Source organism: Myxocyprinus asiaticus, chromosome 30 (assembly GCF_019703515.2).
Source record: "Myxocyprinus asiaticus isolate MX2 ecotype Aquarium Trade chromosome 30, UBuf_Myxa_2, whole genome shotgun sequence".
NCBI lineage: Eukaryota > Metazoa > Chordata > Actinopteri > Cypriniformes > Catostomidae > Myxocyprinus > Myxocyprinus asiaticus.
In genome coordinates, this window is record NC_059373.1 from 43,311,596 (window position 1) to 43,330,900 (window position 19,305).

Genomic DNA, 19,305 nt, shown 5'->3' on the forward strand with positions numbered 1-19,305 from the left:
AGAAGTTTACATACACTTTGTTAGTATTTGGTAGCATTGCCTTTAAATTATTTAACTTGGGTCAAACATTTTGGGTAGCCTTCCACAAGCTTCTCACAATAAGTTGCTGGAATTTTGGCCCATTCCTCCAGACAGAACTGGTGTAACTGTGTCAGGTTTGTAGGCCTGCTTGCTCACACACGCATTGGCTTCATTTGAAGCATAGGACTCATTTTACTGTGGATATAGATACTTGTCTACTTGTTTTCTCCAGCATCTTCACAAGGTGCTTTGCTGTTGTTCTGGGATTGATTTGCACTTTTCGCACCAAACTACGTTCATCTCTAGGAGACAGAATGCGTCTCCTTCCTGAGTGGTATGATGGCTGCGTGGTCCCATGGTGTTTATACTTGCGTACTATTGTTTGTACAGATGAACGTGGTACCTTCAGACATTTGGAAATTGCTCCAAGGATGAACCACACTTGTGGAGGTCCTCAATTTGTTGTGTTTTGGCTGATTTCTTTTGATTTTCCCATGATGTCAAGCAATTTGAAGTTTGAAGGTAGGCCTTAAAATACATCAACAGGTACACCTCCAATTCAGTACACCTCCTATCAGAAGCTAATTGGCTAATTGTCTGAAGGCTTGACATAATTTTCTGGAATTTTCCAAGCTGCTTAAAGGCACAGTTAACTTAGTGTATGTAAACTTCGGACCCACTGGAACTGTGATATAGTCAATTAAATGTGAAACATTCTGTCTGTAAACAATTGTTGGACAAATTACTCGTGTCATGCACAAAGTAGATGTCCTAAACGACTTGCCAAATCTATAGTTAGTTAATATTAAATCTGTGGAGTGATTAAAAAATTTATTTTAATGACTTCAACCTAGGTGTATGTAAACTTCTGACTTAAACTGTATAATATGTTTCTCTATTGTCTTGTACGAAACTACCAAAACTTCTTGGCCATGCCCTCTGCTGCTCGCATAACGCTGCATAGCAGTCTTTAAATAGGGCCCATTATCCCATTTTTTTATTTATTCCAGAAGCACAAGACTGTAAAATATGACTGTTGTTACCATGTGTTGTATTAGGGATTGGAGTATGAATATGTTTCTGCTCATTTGCAGGTTCTTCTATCAGTTCCTGCTGGCCAATGAGAGGACAGTTGCTAAGGAGATCCGTGATGAGTATGTGGACACCATGAGCAAAATCTACTTCAGTTACTTCAAGTCCTACAGTGGCAGACTGCTGAAAGTGCAGGTGAGACAGCGAACAGCTGGATGTTTTTGTTATGTGTGTATAGAGCGCAACAGTGCCAATTCACTTCTCCGCCGTCTTGGTTCCACATGTATTTTTTCCATTCATTATTTCCATAGGGATTTCATAAAATCTTTCCTTAAAGAGTTCTAAGCCGCATGGCTCAAACCAACCAGCTCCAAGGTGAATATAAACTTTGTTTTGAATAGGGGTGTAACAGTGTATCATGGCACAATTCATTGCGGTTAAAAAATGTGACAATGTGATAATTTTCTATTATTATTTTACGTGCGACATCCTATGCATAGGCAAGGGTGTAAAGTGTTACTGTAATTAAGTACTTTTTCCCAGGAATTTTACTTTAAGTAGTTTAAAAATGGTATACTTTTACTTCAGTACATTTTAAGTGCTGTAACTGTACTTTTACTGCACTATTTTCCTCCGTCTGTGTTTGCTACTTCCCTGTCCTGATTTTTATTTTTATCCATCAACGTGATTGGCTAGGGAGAGTCTCATGACTCCCGACAAATCAAATCACACACGTAAAAAACTTGAACGGCAGCTGTAGATTGGGTGTCAACTGTTATGGATGTGGAGAATGCCTCAAGTGCAGTTCAACACCTGAACATTCACGGCCGCACCTGAAAGGGCTTTACGCAGTGAAAAGGCCAATTGCTCATGTGACGTGAATTTAGCTTGCTCAAGCCAAATTTCAGCATTAATTCTGCCTCTAATTTGAAGAAACATTTTGAGGTAAATTTCATATTTCTGCTTACTAGATTCTATGTGTCTATAGCCAGTAATTTAGCTATCTATCACTGAGATTATTGGGTTGCTATGAGGGGTGGCAACACCAAAGCAAGTGTAGATCTTATGGATTAATGTACCAAGCTTCATTGCAACAAGTACTAGTTCATTAATTGGAGTCACTATCAAATTACAAATGTCCATGAATTTGCGATACAACTGCATTTCCACAGGAACCACATAGTAAACATTTTGCTACTGATTTGCCAACATTAAAATATATATATATTTTTTGCATAATAAAAATTAAGTAACACAATTTATATCTCCAGAGCACCAAGACATTGTCTATTAAACATGGCAACAAATTCTAAATGTTCCTTAGCTTGACATTTAGAACTGGCAATCTGGACTAAATGTCACCACCTTTGTTAAGTGAACACATGGATGAAAAATGCATGCATATCCCATGTTATTCTGCTAATAAAGTCCTGAAGGCTAGTCACCTTTGTAACAGCTGGAATAATCCATTTGAAAGTGAAGATTAACACAAAGTTAGTTCTAAATAAAAATAAACTGAACAGAAAATTGCACCATGGGGGGCAGTGCTGCAAAACTCGTGAATATTAATTATTTTATGCACAGTATAAGATTCTTTTTTTGTGATTAATATTTTTTTATTGATTCAGCTATTAAACAATGAAAAACAAAACATATACAAACAGAATCAATATTTAACCCTCACAATTCCCCCCCACGCAATCCCCAACCCCAGCCCGACCCCCAACAACACCCCAGTGGTCACATTATTATAGACACACAAACAAACAAAAAAACAAAAACAATAAAATATATAATAAACCTACACATCCACTACACCTCTCTCTCCACTGTCCCTCCCTGAGAGCCCTCCAAATAAGACCGATACTTGCCCCATTTCTCCACAAACAGGTCTCAACTCCCCAGTCTTCTGGATGCCCCCTCCTCAAAAACTGCCACCTTGCCCATCTCCGAACACCACTCCTGAAATGGGAGCGCTCCAGCCGACTTCCAACCCCTTCAAATTATCTGTCTGGCAATCATAATACTAGTTAGGACCCAGTTTTTTATGTGCTTATTCTCCAAATTAATGACCACCCCATCACCTAAAAAACAGAGTCTGGGGCAAAATAAAATTTGAGAGCCCAATACCTCACACATAAAACTCTGAATCTTCAATCAAAATTCTTGGATCTTAACACATCCCCAAAAGACATGGGCAGTGTAAGATTCTTTTAAGTTACCTGTTTTAATCAACAGTTGTTCTTAATGACTGATTCAAGCACTCGAATAAATATTTCACATAATATGGTTATTTCATCTCTACATCAGCCACTATCAGTCTTGGGATTTTGTTAATCAGTAGATGAATACATAGATCAGCAATTTAATCAAGAACATGACTAATTGGTTACTTTTTGCCTTTAGTTTTTAGAGGTTTTGGATTCTAATTCACCCAAATAAAACTTTTTATTTTAATAAAACAAGATTACATCTGTATATCAGTGGATGGGTGTTTAAAAATAAAATGCAATAAAAGATAAGAAAAACTGTTTAGGCAGTTTGATGTGAATAAACCCCTACACAATGTCAAAATCATCAATAATATCCTTACATTTATATTTGTTACATTTGGGTACTTATGCTGGGGTGGCAGTTGGGGTGGCAATGCTTTTTATTAGGGTGGCATTTGCCACCCCATGTCCACCCCGGTAGATCCACCCCTGATTGCGATCAAAGTAATGAACACCCCTGGTCTAGATGTAGAACATAGGCTAAGTACAGAAAATTACTCAAAAGTATAAATACACTTCATAATTCCGCCAATGCCTGTCTTGGTGAAGCATTCATGTAAATGCAGTAAATTATGTCTAAAGTGAACGTAAACAGTGGGACAAAAAAATTATTTGTTTCAAAATGTCGGACTTGTAGTGTCGGCCTACATGTAACCGAATAGACCACTGTCTAGTATGTCATTAAAAGGCTATTGAAACCACTCACTACTTTTGGCTAAATAACTTGAGTAGCTTTAAAAGTATTAATGTAATATAATAAAACAGTGACATATTTAATAATAATATTTTTTAATAATATTGTTAGTTTTATTAGTTTTTTTTAATAATACTGACCCTTGCTGTAGAGAGTGTGTTAATTTGTATAATAAATTACCAGGAAAGTAGAGATGATAAAATAATTTATAATTATGCTTAGCCTTTATGAAGTTTTTCTAATACCTGGTAAAAAAAAAAAAAAAGGATCTAAATTTGCAGAGCAATACTTCAGGCAGAACATTCCACCAGTCATAAATACACTTCAGAAAATTGTGCATCATACATAGAATGAGAACACAACTGTTTCTGGGCTTAAAAGATACAAGAACTAAATCAGTGTGGAACATTGTATCTCAAATGGAGTACAGTGTGGCCCACCATGTGCTACTTAAAGGAATAGTTCACCCAAAAATGAAAATTCACTCAACATTAACTCACCCTCATGCCATTCCAGATGTGTATGACTTTCTCTCTTCTGCAGAACACAAATTAAGATTTTTAGAAGAATATTTCAGCTCTTTTGGTCTGTACAATGCAAGTGAATGGGTGCCAAAATTTTGATGCTCCAAAAACCACATAAAGGCATTATAAAAGTCCATACAACTCCAGTGGTTAAATCCATGACTTCAGAAGTGATATGATAGGTGTAGGTGAGAAACAGATCAATATTTAAGTACATTTTTGCTAGAAATTCTTCTCCCTGCCCAGTAGGTGGCATTATGCATGAAGAATGTGAATCACCAAAAACACAAGAAGAAGAATATGAAAGTTAAAGTGGAGATTGACTGAGCAGGGAAGAGAATTTATAGTAAAAATGGACTTAAATATTGATCTGTTTCTCACCCACACCTATCATATCGCTTCTGAAGACACGGATTAAACCACTGGAGTCACATGGATCAGGCTACTTTTATGCTGATTTATGTGATTATTGGAGCTTCAAAATTTTGGCACCAATTCACTTGCATTTTATGGACCTACAGAGCTGAAATATTCTTCTAAAAATCTTCATTTGTGTTCTGCAGAAGAAAGAAAGTCATACACATCTGGGATGGCATGAGGGTGTGTAAATGATGAGAGAATTTTCATTTTTGGGTGAATTATTCCTTTAAAGCCTGATATGGCCCCTGTACCAAACAACTTTTTTAAACGACTTTTAAAATCCTTCACGAGCAGCAGTGACAGCTTTGCAGATCCTCGGCATTCTAGCTGTCAGTTTGTCTAGATACTCAGGTGACATTTCACCCCACACTTCCTGTAGCACTTGCCATAGATGTGGCTGTCTTGTCGGGCACTTCTGACGCACCTTACAGTCTAGCTGATCCCACAAAAGCTCAATGGGGTTAAGATCCATAACACTCTTTTCCAATTATCTGTTGTCCAATGTCTGTGTTTCTTTGCCCACTCTAACCTTTTCTTATTGTTTTTCTGTTTCTGGCTTTTTCTTTGCAATTCTTCCCATAATGCCTACACCCCTGGGTCTTCTCTTTACCGTTGTACATGAAACTGGTGTTGAGCGGGTAGAATTCAATGAAGCTGTCAGCTTGTGAGGTGTCTATTTCTCGAACTAGAGACTCGGGTGTACTTATCCTCTTGTTTAGTTGTACATCTGGCCTTCCTCATCTCTTTCTGTCCTTGTTAGAGCCAGTTGTCCTTTGTCTTTGAAGACTGTAGTGTACACCTTTGAATGAAATCTTCAGTTTTTTGGTAATATCAAGCCTTCATTCCTCAAAACAATGATTGACTGATGAGTTTCTAGAGAAAGCTGTTTCTTTTTTGAAGTTTTTGACCTAATATTGACCTTAAGACATGCCAGTCTATTGCATACTGTGGCAACTCAAAAACAAACACAAACACAATGTTAAGCTTCATTTAATGAACCAAATAGATTTCAGCTGTGTTTATAATGGCAAGTGATTTTCTTGAACCAAATGATCAATTTAGCATGATTACTCAAGGATAATTTGTTGGAGTGATGGCTGCTGGAAATGGGGCCTGTCTAGATTTGATCAAAAATGACTTTTTTCAAATAGTGATGGTGCTGTTTATTACATCAGTAATGTCCTGACTATACTGTGTGATCAGTTGAATGCCACTTTGGTGAATTAAAGTACCAATTTCCTTCTGAAACAGCAAAATCTGTACATTATTCCAAACTTTTGGCTGCCAGTGTATATTTTTTATTCTTTCTGACAAACAGCAATAAAGGGAATGTAAATTATGGTATGTGTGCTACATTTTGAAATTGCAGCATACAGTGTTTTTTATAAGGAGTTATCGCATTCGCAACCCAATACTCAATACTCATTACTCATGAGTACTTTTAAATGAGCTACTCTTTTACTCTTATTTGAGTAGTTTTTAGGACAGGTACTTTTACACTACTTACACTACATGTTTTGGGAAGTAACAGTACTTTTACTTGAGTATGATTTTTCAGTACTCTTTCCACCCCTGCGCATACATAATGTGGGCATTCACATGAAAATCGCTTCAATGTACACAAGGAGCTCTAAAATGTGACTACTAGCTGAATCCACGAGAACTGAAAGTGAAACCATGTAAGCCAGTGTTTCCCAACCACTAGTGTGCCGTGAAAGATTGTCAGGTGTGCCATGGAAAATTATTGAATTCCACAAAATGAATAAATGCATGAAGAAAAAAAAAATTCAGGGATCCAAACTCCTCACCTTTTGGAGAAATTCGCCGTTTTGAAACCATAATTGGTCACTTTTGTGATTGTGAAGAGCAATGATTAATGTGCAAAAGTGACTGATATTTCCACGCGTTAAGGGTCTTTCACATGACTCGCGTCAGCGCTGCAGAATACATTGAAGTGTATGACGTGACGTCACTTTACACCAAAGTGTTTTTCACACACACGTTTTTGCTTCACCAATAATGTCTTTGAGAGAAATATTTAAAAACTGTCCAAATGTGTGAAGAGACATTGAATGTCTCATAATTTCTTTTAATTAAATATTACCTTATCGTTTTCGAATATCAGAGACCCCAGTTATTGAACTAATTTAAATTCACCAAGAAAACGCTTAGACCTAAACATAAACGAGTCCTTTTATTACTTTCTGTTATCAAAGCAACTGCAAGCTTTTTTTCTCTCTTCCAAATACATGTTTTCAATGTTTATTGTGCACACCTCCCGCTTTTTTAAGTGGCAAACTCGTAAAATCACCCCTCTGTGACGCTTTCTGCAACTCTTGTCATGTGGAGGGCAATGCGGTGCTTGACGCTGGCGTTGAACAGAGCGTTGACGCCTCAACTCAACTCATGTGAAATGAGCTTTACAATGAAAGAACATTATTGAAACTCAAAATGATTATTATTTGTCTATTATTGTGGTCTTTTCTGATAAAAGCCATGCTCAGCAGTTTAAATAGACTACTGTAGGAAAATGATACCGTAGATCTGCTTTGTGTTTCTAATTCTTATACTGAAGTCAGTAGATTTGTAGCCATGCCAGTTTTAATAAAGGAGAAGGTAAGGACGTTATTGAAACTCACTATTATTTGACTATTATTGTTGTCTTTTTGAATGAAAAATAATGCTCAGTCTGAAGGAAGACTATAGATCTGCTTTGTTCTTTTAATGTTTAAACACTATGAAGTCTCTTGGTAGATTTTGGTCATGAACGACTCAAAATGATTCACTGACTCACTCATAGCCCATAAGACGCTCATTTGTCACCACCTAGTGACATTTCCACTGAACTAATCGCAGAAGCAAGCCTCACCAAAATACTCTTTATTTTGCAGCTAATTCTGCACAATTGTAAACTGGAATAAACATGAATCACTAAAATAGCTGGAATTGGTGCTTTTAGCTTATTCTTTAAAAATGTTCGTGGACCAGTGATTGTCTTAACTTTTTCACCCTCATGAGTGGCATTGCAAGAACAAATCTACAGATTAGAAGAGAAGAAATTTGTTGTTTTTTCATTACCCATTTAGCACTCTTGCCCTCTGTGACCTCACACAGCGTAACCTACCTATGTGAATTGTTTTTTTTTTTTTTGCATAGCCGAATTTCAAACATTACAAGTAAAAACGCTACTAAGATGGACAGAAAACATGGACAAGTTCTTGAAAATGAAAAATATTGACGATGGTTAACCTATGTGGGATAGTAGTGTGCCGTAGAATTTTTTAGTCGAAAAAAGTGTGCCGTGGCAGAAAAAAGGTTGGGAAACACTGATGTAAGCGAATGTAACACAGGGAGTGGAAGTACCTTTTTAGCCGGGAGGGATCTGATGTCCGTCAGATGTGCAAAAGTTATCTGCTCTTACTGCGCGAGAGAACATTAATGTTTGCAGAGGTTTAATGATAGTGCCAAATTAGTCTACTGTATATAATGCTGAATATGTATAATACATGCGTTGTATGTCAAATGTCATGTCTGATTTGAGTTCATCAGTACATTTCAGTTGGGTTTTAATTGGGGACATTATTTAAATGGATAAGGAGGCACTTCCATTAAATATGTATTTTTGAAAAGAATATTTAGATGTAATCAGAGACAATATTAATTAAGAAAAATACAGCTTTAATTTAAAATAATTTAAATGTATGTAATCAGTGACTGTGTGTAAGCAGCATATGTAATAGTCCTGTGTTTTCAGTAAGCAGAATTATGAGCTAATATTTCCATTTTGTGTCACTGTCACCATTGCCCTGTTCTGGTCTGTTTTTTAATCCCAGTACATCTCTGATGGATCATATAGAACTTTTAATAACAGTTAAATGTTATAAAATGTCTTTAAAACAATAATAATAATAACTTTCAATCTTAACTTTTCTTGATTCAGGCTTAAGGCGGTCGCACACCAGACGAGAAGCGCCGTGTCACATCACGGCTAGGACACGGCACAGGTATCAAACACGGGGCATGTCGATGCGGTTCAGGTTGCAGACAGTACACACAAAAGTTACCAAGGTTTTTGCCTTGTTCAAGAATGAAGAACGCTAGGGGGCCTGGGTAGCTCAGTGTGTACTGATGCTGGCTACCACCCCTGGAGTCATGAGTTCGAATCCAGGGCGTGCTCCAGTCAGGTCTCCTAAGCAACCAAATTGGCCCGGTTGCAAGGGAGGGTAGAGTCACATGGGGTAACCTCCTTGTGGTCACTATAATGTAGTCCGCTCTCAGTGGGGCGCGTGGTGAGATGTGCGTGGATGCCATGGAGAAATGCATGAAGCCTCCACGCGCTATGTCTCCGCAGTAACGCACTCAACATGCCACGTGATAAGATGCGTGGATTGACGGTCTTAGACATGGAGGCAACTGAGATTCATCCTCCGCCACCCGGATTGAGGCGAGCCACTATGCCACCATGAGGACTTAGAGCGCAGTTGGAATTGGGCATTCCAAACTGGGGAGAAAAATCAAAAAAAAAGAAAAGAATGAAGAACACTAAAGTAAATATTCGATGCCCTTTTGATAATGATTTGGACTGAATTTAATGGAAAATATGCGAGTTGTGCTCCGTGACGCGGCAGAAATTTGAGCAGCCTCCGGAGTCGTAGCTGGGTGGCAGGCGTACCTTCATTCAAAACAATTGTTTCGAATTTTAGAACATGCCATTTCGTCTGCCAGACACGTCTGTGTGCGACCCCCCCTTTAGTTTAAAGAATCGTAAACCGAACTGAATCGTGAGATGAGTGAACTGTTACACCCCTAGTTTTGAAGCAAATGAATATTTGAAAATCAGACAATAAGACAAAGATACAAGACTGTGTATTTGGAATTTCTGAAGGGGCCACATTTAGACAATACACCGAAATGTGTTCAAAGCACGGCCCCCCGATGGTGCAAGATATCACAACATAATGTATCTTTTTATTTTTATATACATTTGTCAATCTCTCTTTCATTCTCTCTTTGTGTCAGTATGAAGATGTAGCAGATAAAGATGATCTGATGGGGGTGGAAGACACAGCCAAAAAAGATATCCTTCAAAGCCACATAGAATTAGTGTGCCAAATGACTTAATTCAAGATAAATAGGAAATTCAAGACAGTTCATGTGTTTTCTTTTGATTGATGGAAAAATTATTTGTTTTTTCAGTTGTTCTGTGATAATGTGGTTGATTTCTTTAACTACAGTGCAGGTTTTTTCACCAAGCCGTCTCTGAAGAGCAGGAACACTATTTTCACTCTTGGTCAGAGGGGGGCAGTATTGAGTCCTGCTGAGCTGGAGGGGCCCATCCTCATTCCACATGCCGCTCAGAAAGGAGATTGCAGAGTGAGACACACAACAACAGGCAGCCATGGGAAACATGATTTTAGTTAATTAAAGGGATAGTTCACCCAAAAATGAAAATGTTCTCATCATTTACTCATCCTCATGCCACCCCAGATGTGTATGACTTTCTTTCTTCTGCAGAACACAAATGAAGATTTTTAGAAGAATATCTCAGCTCTGTAGGTCCTCACCATGTAAGTGAATGGTGACCAGAATGTTGTAGCTCCAAAAAGCACATAAAGACATCGTAAAAGTAATCTAAAAGACTCCAGTGTCTTCAGGAGCTATATGATAAGTGTGGGTGAGAACAGACCAGAAAGTAATGTCATTTTCATTATAAATCTTGACATCAACAGTCTCCTTGTTGATCGTGATTTCAAGCTTGATTACACTTCCTATCTACACATGCGTCAAGCACTAGGAAGTGTAATCAAGCTTGAAATCATGATTGTGCCTAGAGACTGCAATAGCAAGATGTACGGTGAAAAAAAGTTATATTTTAGTCTGTTCTCATCCAAAACTGATTGGATTGCTTCTTAAGACATTGATTAAATCACTGGAGTCATATAAATTACTTTTATGCTGCTTTTATGTCCTTTTTGTAGCTTCAAAGTTTTGGTCACCATTCACTTCTATTGTATGGACCTACAGAGCTGAAATATTCTTCTAAAAATCTTCATTTGTGTTCTGCAGAAGAAATCTGGGATGGCATGAGGGTGAGTAAATTATTTCATACAGTTGGTGATTTAAAACAAACCCCTCACCATAAGTGTTAAAGTTCAGTACTTATGTTCTGCAGACATGAATGACACCTCAAATCATGCAACTTGTTGATGAGAGGTGTGTTATTAGTTATCTGAGCAATTTTTGCTAGATGGACAATAAAACGTGTGAAAAGACCAGCGTCATAAATTATCCAGGACTCACACAAAAATGCCAAAGATGTCCCAGATATTTAATATGTGTGTTCTTTTATCTTTTGTCATTAAAGAGAATGTATATTAGTTAACATTTGATATTATTGTAGCTATGGTCCTGTAGCTGTCACATATCTGTAGTCATTGTCTCTGATGCAAGTGTTTTTGAATATGAAAATAATATGAAAGTGATTTGTTCCATGAAATAAATGTTAGAAAAAAATATGTTCTTATAAAAGTAAAAATGCGCCTGAAAATAGTGTTAGGGGCAAAAATAAATAGTTCATATCTTACACTGTCAAAGATGGACACTGAAGGAGAGACCCAAGCTATAATTAGAGTCCAGAATATCAGAGAGAAGCAAGCAACCACCCAGAACACCTTAGCAACCACATAGCAATTCCCTAGCAACCACCCACAACACCTAGCATAGAGTTGGTGAGTTGCACACATGCAGGCACCACTCACATTGTCTTTGGGAAATGTAAAACTTAAAATATATAATTATTGTAGTGCCATACTGTTTGACTGTCTCTCTCTCTCTGTCAGTACCCGTATGAAACACTCTTCCGCAGTCAGCACTACGCTCTGCTGGATAACGGCTGTCGTGAATTCCTTTTCCTGTCGGATTTCTTCATGGTGGCTGGAAACTCAGCGTTGGATCTGTTTAACTCCATCATGGGAAAAACCCTCAGCATGTTCCTGGTACAGTCGTGATCTTTTTCTCTGCAGGAAATACAGTACATGACGCTGATTGTTTACATACACTAAATGTTCTTGTAACCACAGTTTTTCATTGTGTACATTAACAAAAAACTGGATATGCAAAATTCTTTATAAAACTACTGGTGTCAAGTTCTTAGAAATGTAGTCTTTAGGTCCAATTTGTTTGCATACAGTTTTAAAAAACCTTTATTATAACATTTTCTACCAAAACAATTGTGTAACCAAAAAATATTAAAATACTTTCCTTAACCTTGAATACATGGGAGTATAAACAACTTAATCATTAATTTCCTAAAATATTATTATTATATATTTTTTTCCAATAATATATATATGGCCACATTCACACAGCCGCAGTATACGGTTGTCAGTCCTGTTTTGAGTGTTTAATACAGTTACGTTCACACACATTATGGTTATTTACGAGAGTGACAGCCGCATTCTATAACTGAACTGACACCCACAAATTTTCAGGTCTCACAACTGCATTCAGTATACAAGGGAACCGTTTCAATGAGATGTAGAGAGAGACGAGAACCCAAAAGCTGATGACAGTAACCGAGTCTTTATTAATCCGTCAGCAGAAGAAAACTGGCAGAAAAGAATGAGGACTCATTGCTATTTTGAAGGGATGAGTGAGGTCACACACACATGGGTAGTGGGGCTGAGAACCACTGGAGGACTTGCAGATGAGAGAGGTACCATCCAGGGAGATGAGTGCCGAGTCACGTACAATCCAACTCGTGTGAGAAGAGGTGCAGGAAGGAGAAGGAGCACGCTGGCCGAACCACGGGGTCTGAGGGAATACAGAGGAGGCACAAACTGGGCTGGCAACACAGGGAGAGAAAACAGTTAGCACTGGAAGGATCCAAGAGCCAGGGCAGTAAAATGCCAACAGAGTAGAAATGCGAGATTGGCGAAACATGCAACAAAAGTAAAAGAAAACATATTTGCAACAGCAAATGTTCAAAAGCCTGGACAGTTATAAACTGCAACAGTTATACTCAAGAGAAAATCCAACAACAGACTGAGCAAACAGAGGGTATAAATAGATAGGGAAAATCAGCTACAGATGAGCACATTCACACTAACAAGCAGAAGATGAGGAGGGTGTTGTAAGTATAAATAAGTAGGAGGAGTAGGGAGTGCACATGGCTAGTATGAACATAGATAATGCCCTGTGCCCTAACACAAAACAAAGACAAACACACAGAGCGCAGCCAGATCAGCTTAGAGTCCATAAGAGCCTGAGATGTACATGTTTGCATTTTTGAGAAAATCAAGATTATGCGTGGTTAGTAATTTTTAAGACACTGAAATAAGGCCATGAAACACACAATAGATTTTGTAGACTCCAGTTTTCACTCACAAAACTTTTGTGGGACACTTTTTGTGTTAGAAAGGCTGTATCAGATCACGCTCTACTTCTGAGGTAAATTCAAAGCATGTCTTCTTCCAAAAACGATAATGAGTTCAAACGGGAAAGACTGTACCTCTTGTTGGTGTCATATGGATTACACAATCAGAGAATATTTGTTTTAGATTTACATCAAGTATACGCTGAGTTTCGGTTCATTTTCATGCCGCGCTTCAGACAGAAGTTCATGGAGACCGAGACGGCAGAAAACGCATCCTGTATGATTTCTTTATTTTACAAAACCACGTTTTGCTGTTATTGTGAGTGAACACAAATAAAAGTATGCCCTTTATAGTTTGAATGATGTCTTACTCTTATCTGTATGACCAAAAATTATTTTGAGTATTGTGTATTTCTTTCTGCTGTTATCAGGGAAAAAGTCAGGTGATCGCACCAGCGCCTCCGGTGACGACAGAGGATTTATTTACTCAAACAGGAGTAAATAAAATATTGAATTTGGGGGTGTTTCTGACCCTGCAAATGCTATTTTGAGTCAAATGTCTGATTAGCTTGCTTGTTGTTAAGCTTAATGGAAGTTCTGCTGGCTCTATGGAGATTTTTTTATAGTGGTTTAATTTCACAGCAGTGGCAATCAATGTTGAAGTTTAGGGCAAACATTACCCTTACCTGGCTGTCACAAATGAAGGCTGGTCAGGTAGACTTAGATGTTGCTCCTCAGGGTAGGTTTGCACCAGCTGTGTGTACGGTTTCACGTAAGTTGGGACATAAAGTTCACACTAAGGGCTTAGTAACTACTAGTTAGTTTGTTACTAAGTCAGTGCTTAATTTGGTTGCACCACCTGTTCTTAAGGCAAGACTTAACTAGTAGGTTGTAAGCTCTTTGTAAAGTAATGCGTAGTCACATAATATGATGTTTCTGTATTGATCCAATAAACAGCCTTCAGATTTGTACACAGAACTGTTAAACAGCCGTCAATTTCAATTTGATCTTGTTATGGTTGATGTTCAAACCTTGTGACCAGTAACTGTCAGCTGTAATAAATTATATCCCCATTAAAATACGATACGTGATAAAAGTAGCTACATTTGATAAATAGGACATTTGCTCTGTGTAAATAACAATATATAGGAACTGTATCTAAAATAAATAAGGGGTGATAAATAAATACTAATACAACAGGCTGGGAAAATAAACATTTATTCATTTTAATGGCCTATATATATTTTGAATGTGTTGAAACTTGACACCGGGTGACGCATCCTGAAAACTGCACCGTTAGATCAGTTTCATGCTAAAGAGCTGCTTAAAGTTTTTTCCTCTCTCATAAATGTAAACGAGTGTAAATGCCAACATCATATATGTCGAAATGATTGATGCCTGTCACGCAAAACATGCTCATTGATGTCATAAAATATCAGTCTGCTTTTTTATTCCATCCGTTACTCCTTGTCGGAGACTTCTGTAAATATTTAGTTTATACGTAGGGTTACGTTCTACCTAAGTTTAATGGTGCGTAAATTGTGACTTAGTGCCCATTTACGCCACAACTAGGCTAAGTTGTAACGTACGTATAGCTGGTGCAACCAGCCCCAGTGCACTCGTTAACTGTGTGGAGGCTGTGACAAAGAATGTCAACGAGGGGGAGGGGCAGGGGCTTGTGTGGTCTCGCAGAATTACAACTTAAATGCAGGTGTCGGGCACACGTTTAATTGAGAATTGATGCCAAGGGCCAACTTTAAATAAAAACTAAAATATAAATTAAAAAATAAGAAATGACTTGCAAAAATGGCACTTATCTAGTGAAAGAGGGCGGGTGCTTGAGCACCACTTGGGGTCTATCTGTGCAGGTGACTGCCAGCCTGAGTTTCTTCAACAGTCGAAGGCGGCCACCTCATAATTCTCTATGGAGGAAAAACCCTAGTCCCTGACAACCATGTCACTCATGTTTATCACATCTGTTTATGTTAGCCAGCTACAGTTTGTCAGTGCAGTCAGTAATGTAGCAGATTGAAAGGTAAACATCAGAGCATCTTTTTGCAGCTCATCAGACAACGGTGCGGTGGTGGATTGTGTCTGTTGAGTGTTGATTTCACGCTATGTTGTTACCTAGTTGGTGAGACGCAATTCTGGTCCATCTTTTACTCTCTGTGACAACGAGCTTATAGCTAACTAGCTAACCATATAGCTACTTTCATTGTTGCCAGCTGAGTGGAAGTTAATGTGTAAACATGTATTCACCAAACTGTTTTGTTCAGAATTCACAGTTTGGTAGCCCCCTTCAACCGAACAATTCCAGTCGTTGCATTTATAAAATGTAATATTTAAAAGTCTGGTTTTCCACTGTTGAAAGTTTCCCCTGAACTTGTACAGCAGAATACGGTGTAACACCGCTGCCGCTGTTTATCTCTTGATTCAGCAGGTATAAATGCTTCTTGTTTTACAACCTGCCCCTAATTGACTGGCAGTATTAAAATAGTCAGCATTTGACTGATACTAAACAATACTACCGATGATTATTTAGCTATTTATTTTATTTTTATTTATTCTTTATTTTAATGGTCAGCATTTGACTGATACTAAACATACAGTACTGATGTTTATTTAGCTATTTATTTTATTTATTCTTTATTTAAATGGTCAGCCATTGACTGATACTAAACATATAGTACTGATTTTTATTTAGCTATAATTTTAATTTATTCTTTATTTAAATGATTTGCAACTGACTGATACTAAACATACAGTACTGATGTTAATTTAGCTATTTATTTTATTTTATTCTTTATTTTCTTAGTGTTCTTTTCTAGAATTTGTTGACAAAGTATAATAATAATGTCAAATATTCTTTGATAAAAATATTTGTTTAAGAAAGCAGCCTTTCTGAGTACATTTGCATAGTCGTATCAGTGTAAAATCGGTGAACAATCCACATAGAAAAGGTCTGTTTTCATTCCAGCTCAAAAATTAACTATATCGGCCACCATATCGGTAATCAGTGAATTTCCCCCTCTAAAATCAGTATCGGTCTCAAAAATCCCATATCGGTCGGGCTCTAATACTGTGACACTAAAATGACCCGTATTTGTGGAAAGTGCCATGTATTAGACATTTTCTCATTTCATTTTTCTGTCTTCTCTCTTTTTGTAGAAGAATCTGTCGACGTATCTGTCGGACTGTTATGACAGTATAGCTGTGTTTCTGTGCATTCACATCATTCTGCGCTTCAGAGCCATCACAGTCAAGAGGAATATACCTGCTCTGGACAAGTCAGTCTCTACACAGTAACTCACACACTGAACTCTAATGATTAAATCAGTTGCACATGGGACATTACGGCTTTGGTGTTTCAGAAAGAGAAGATCCATTGGAGTCTAAACATTTCTTAGAAAGACATGCAGAACATGTTCAGTTACCACTGAAAATACGTAATTTTGTCATGTTTACAGAAATGCATTTGCAAGAGTCGATGCAGGAAACATACAACATTTGCATTTCTGGAAACACATTTTTCTTGTTTGTTTTTGCCGCAACTGGCACAGATGCTGCCGATAGAGCTTCTTCCGCATAATTTCCTTTCAATTAAATACAAAATTAAGATGTGATGAGACTGAAAACAGAAAAGAGTAGTTCATGAGTGTCACTTACACACACATACATCTGATTGTCCGATTAGTCTTAAACAAATAGTGATACACCTGACATGTTTTTCCAGACCTTAACTGATATGTTACACATGTTGCCAAAGACGCAAGACAATGATAGCACAAATGTTTTTTTTGCATAGTGCAGAAGGTGAAGCTGTATGTGTTCCCTGGGAATGGTTTGTGTGTAACATGCATTTTTGCAGGAGAGATTTAAGAATTATGGATGGGTAGAACAGATTATTAATGATTAACATAAGATGCAGTCTGATAGTGTCCATGTAGAAGGGTGTCTGTCATTGATATGTCCTTTATAAGTTATGTGTGTGTGCTGCAGGTACTGGGAGACTGTGCTGGAGTTGTTTTGGCCCAGATTTGAGCTCATTCTGGAGATGAACATCCAGAGCATTCGAAACACTGACCCTCAGAAACTGGGTGTGCTGGACACCAGACCACACTACGTATGAACCCTCAGAAACATAAACAGACACAGTCTGAAATATCAGCCTCATTACAAGCTAGAGATTGATCGATATGGCCAGTGCTGATTTTTAGAGTGCATTTCTACACAAAATTTACACACAAAAAAATAAACAGAAATTGTGCTGGTAGTTTCTGAATCTGACACAGCTAACACTTCATTGGTAACACTGTGAAACACATTTTTTTTGTTGTTGTTGTTGTTGTTGTTGTTGTTGTTCCTGGTTAGTAAGTGTTATTTCCTAATTGCTTATGCCTCAAAAGTATAGAAAATGGATATTATTCTCCACAAACTTTGCTTTTGTGACCAGGACAGTGATATTTTGAAATGTACCTCTTTCCAATGAGAAAATGGGTGAATTTGTGTCTTTTCGTTCACATAAAGTCAGAAAAAAACAACATATGAATCCAAATGAACATGTATTTATACTAAAGTAATATTCAAAGCCGTGCTGGTCCATAATGGTAACAAGTACCCGTCTCTTCCCCTGGCTCACTCGGTGCACCTCAAAGAGCATTACAACAGCATCAAGACCTTGCTGGACGCCTTGAAGTATGATGAGTACAGCTGGGAGATCATAGGAGACTTAAAAATGGTGGCATTCCTGATGGGTCTCCAAGGCGGTTTTTCCAAGTTTCCCTGCTATCTTTACCTTTGGGACAGCAGGGACACCAAGGCGCACTACCACAGGCGGGACTGGCCACAGCGGACCGAGTTCTCTGTGGGGAGGAACATCGTCAAGTGGGAGCCACTGGTGGACCCCCGGAAGGTGCTGATGCCACCACTGCACATCAAATTGGGCCTTATGAAACAATTTGTCAGAGCTCTAGATAAGGAGTCAACAGCCTTCAAGTACCTTCAAGACTTCTTCCCTAAGCTGTCCGAGGCAAAGGTCAAAGCCGGTGTCTTCATCGGACCAAAGATAAAGAAGGATTTTGGATTCATATGTTTTTTTTCTGACTTTATGTGAACAAAAAGATACAAATTCACCCGTTTCCTCATTGGAAAGAGGTACATTTCAAAATATTACTGTCCTGGTCACAAAAGCAAAGTTTGTGGGGAATAATAGCCATTTTCTATACTTTTGAGGCATAAGCAATTAGGAAATAACACTTACTACCCAGGAACAAAAACTGTGTTACATAGTGTAATTAGCCATGCAGGTAGGGTTATCGGCCAATTCTGATATTCTCAAAATTATCAAATATTGAGCGATTAATCAGCTTAGCGGATATCACTATTATAAACCTGCTAACATTTCATATCTACATGACACATCACAGACACAAATTGGCATGACGACAGATGAATCTCATGAAACCTGTCAGAAACATGTACAGGTATAGTAAGCCCTAATCACGTGAAGGATATGATTTACAAATATCTGCAATTAAATTTTCATTAATGAAAATGCTCATTTTTAATAGTAGTAATTAGGTTTGCACAAGTAAAGTGATAATTACAATATCAACAATGATGCAGAAATACCCATTGTTCATATCAAAAATGGAATTTCAACTAGTAAAAGCTGTATTTTTATCTGTAACTGCATTTTCACTAGTAGAATTTTGCAATGATCTGTCATTCACTTGTTTTTAAAACACAATTACAGATATCTATAATTAATCTTACTAGTTGAGATTCCAATTTCACATATTGGTAATTTTATGTACTAATTACTAGTAGTAAAAAAACTATCCTTTTTTATATCAATAATTAGATTACTACTGGTGTAAATGCCTATATCCTGATATTCCAATTAATTACAACTAATACAAATGCAAAATTTTGATATCTGTAAATTTATTTGAACATGTCAGATTT

General features: G+C 37.6%; 1 protein-coding gene across 1 annotated transcript in view; it reads left to right on the top strand.

Annotated features, from left to right (window-relative positions):
* vps52 (VPS52 subunit of GARP complex) overlaps window positions 1-19,305 on the top strand; it is a 29,913-nt gene that overhangs the window by 6,240 nt on the left and 4,368 nt on the right. The window contains exons 9-14 of the mRNA XM_051663179.1: window positions 1,116-1,248; window positions 9,984-10,039; window positions 10,202-10,337; window positions 11,804-11,959; window positions 16,507-16,625; window positions 17,338-17,461. Coding sequence (XP_051519139.1) covers window positions 1,116-1,248; window positions 9,984-10,039; window positions 10,202-10,337; window positions 11,804-11,959; window positions 16,507-16,625; window positions 17,338-17,461 — 724 coding nt within the window. The remainder of the gene's footprint in view (window positions 1-1,115; window positions 1,249-9,983; window positions 10,040-10,201; window positions 10,338-11,803; window positions 11,960-16,506; window positions 16,626-17,337; window positions 17,462-19,305) is intronic.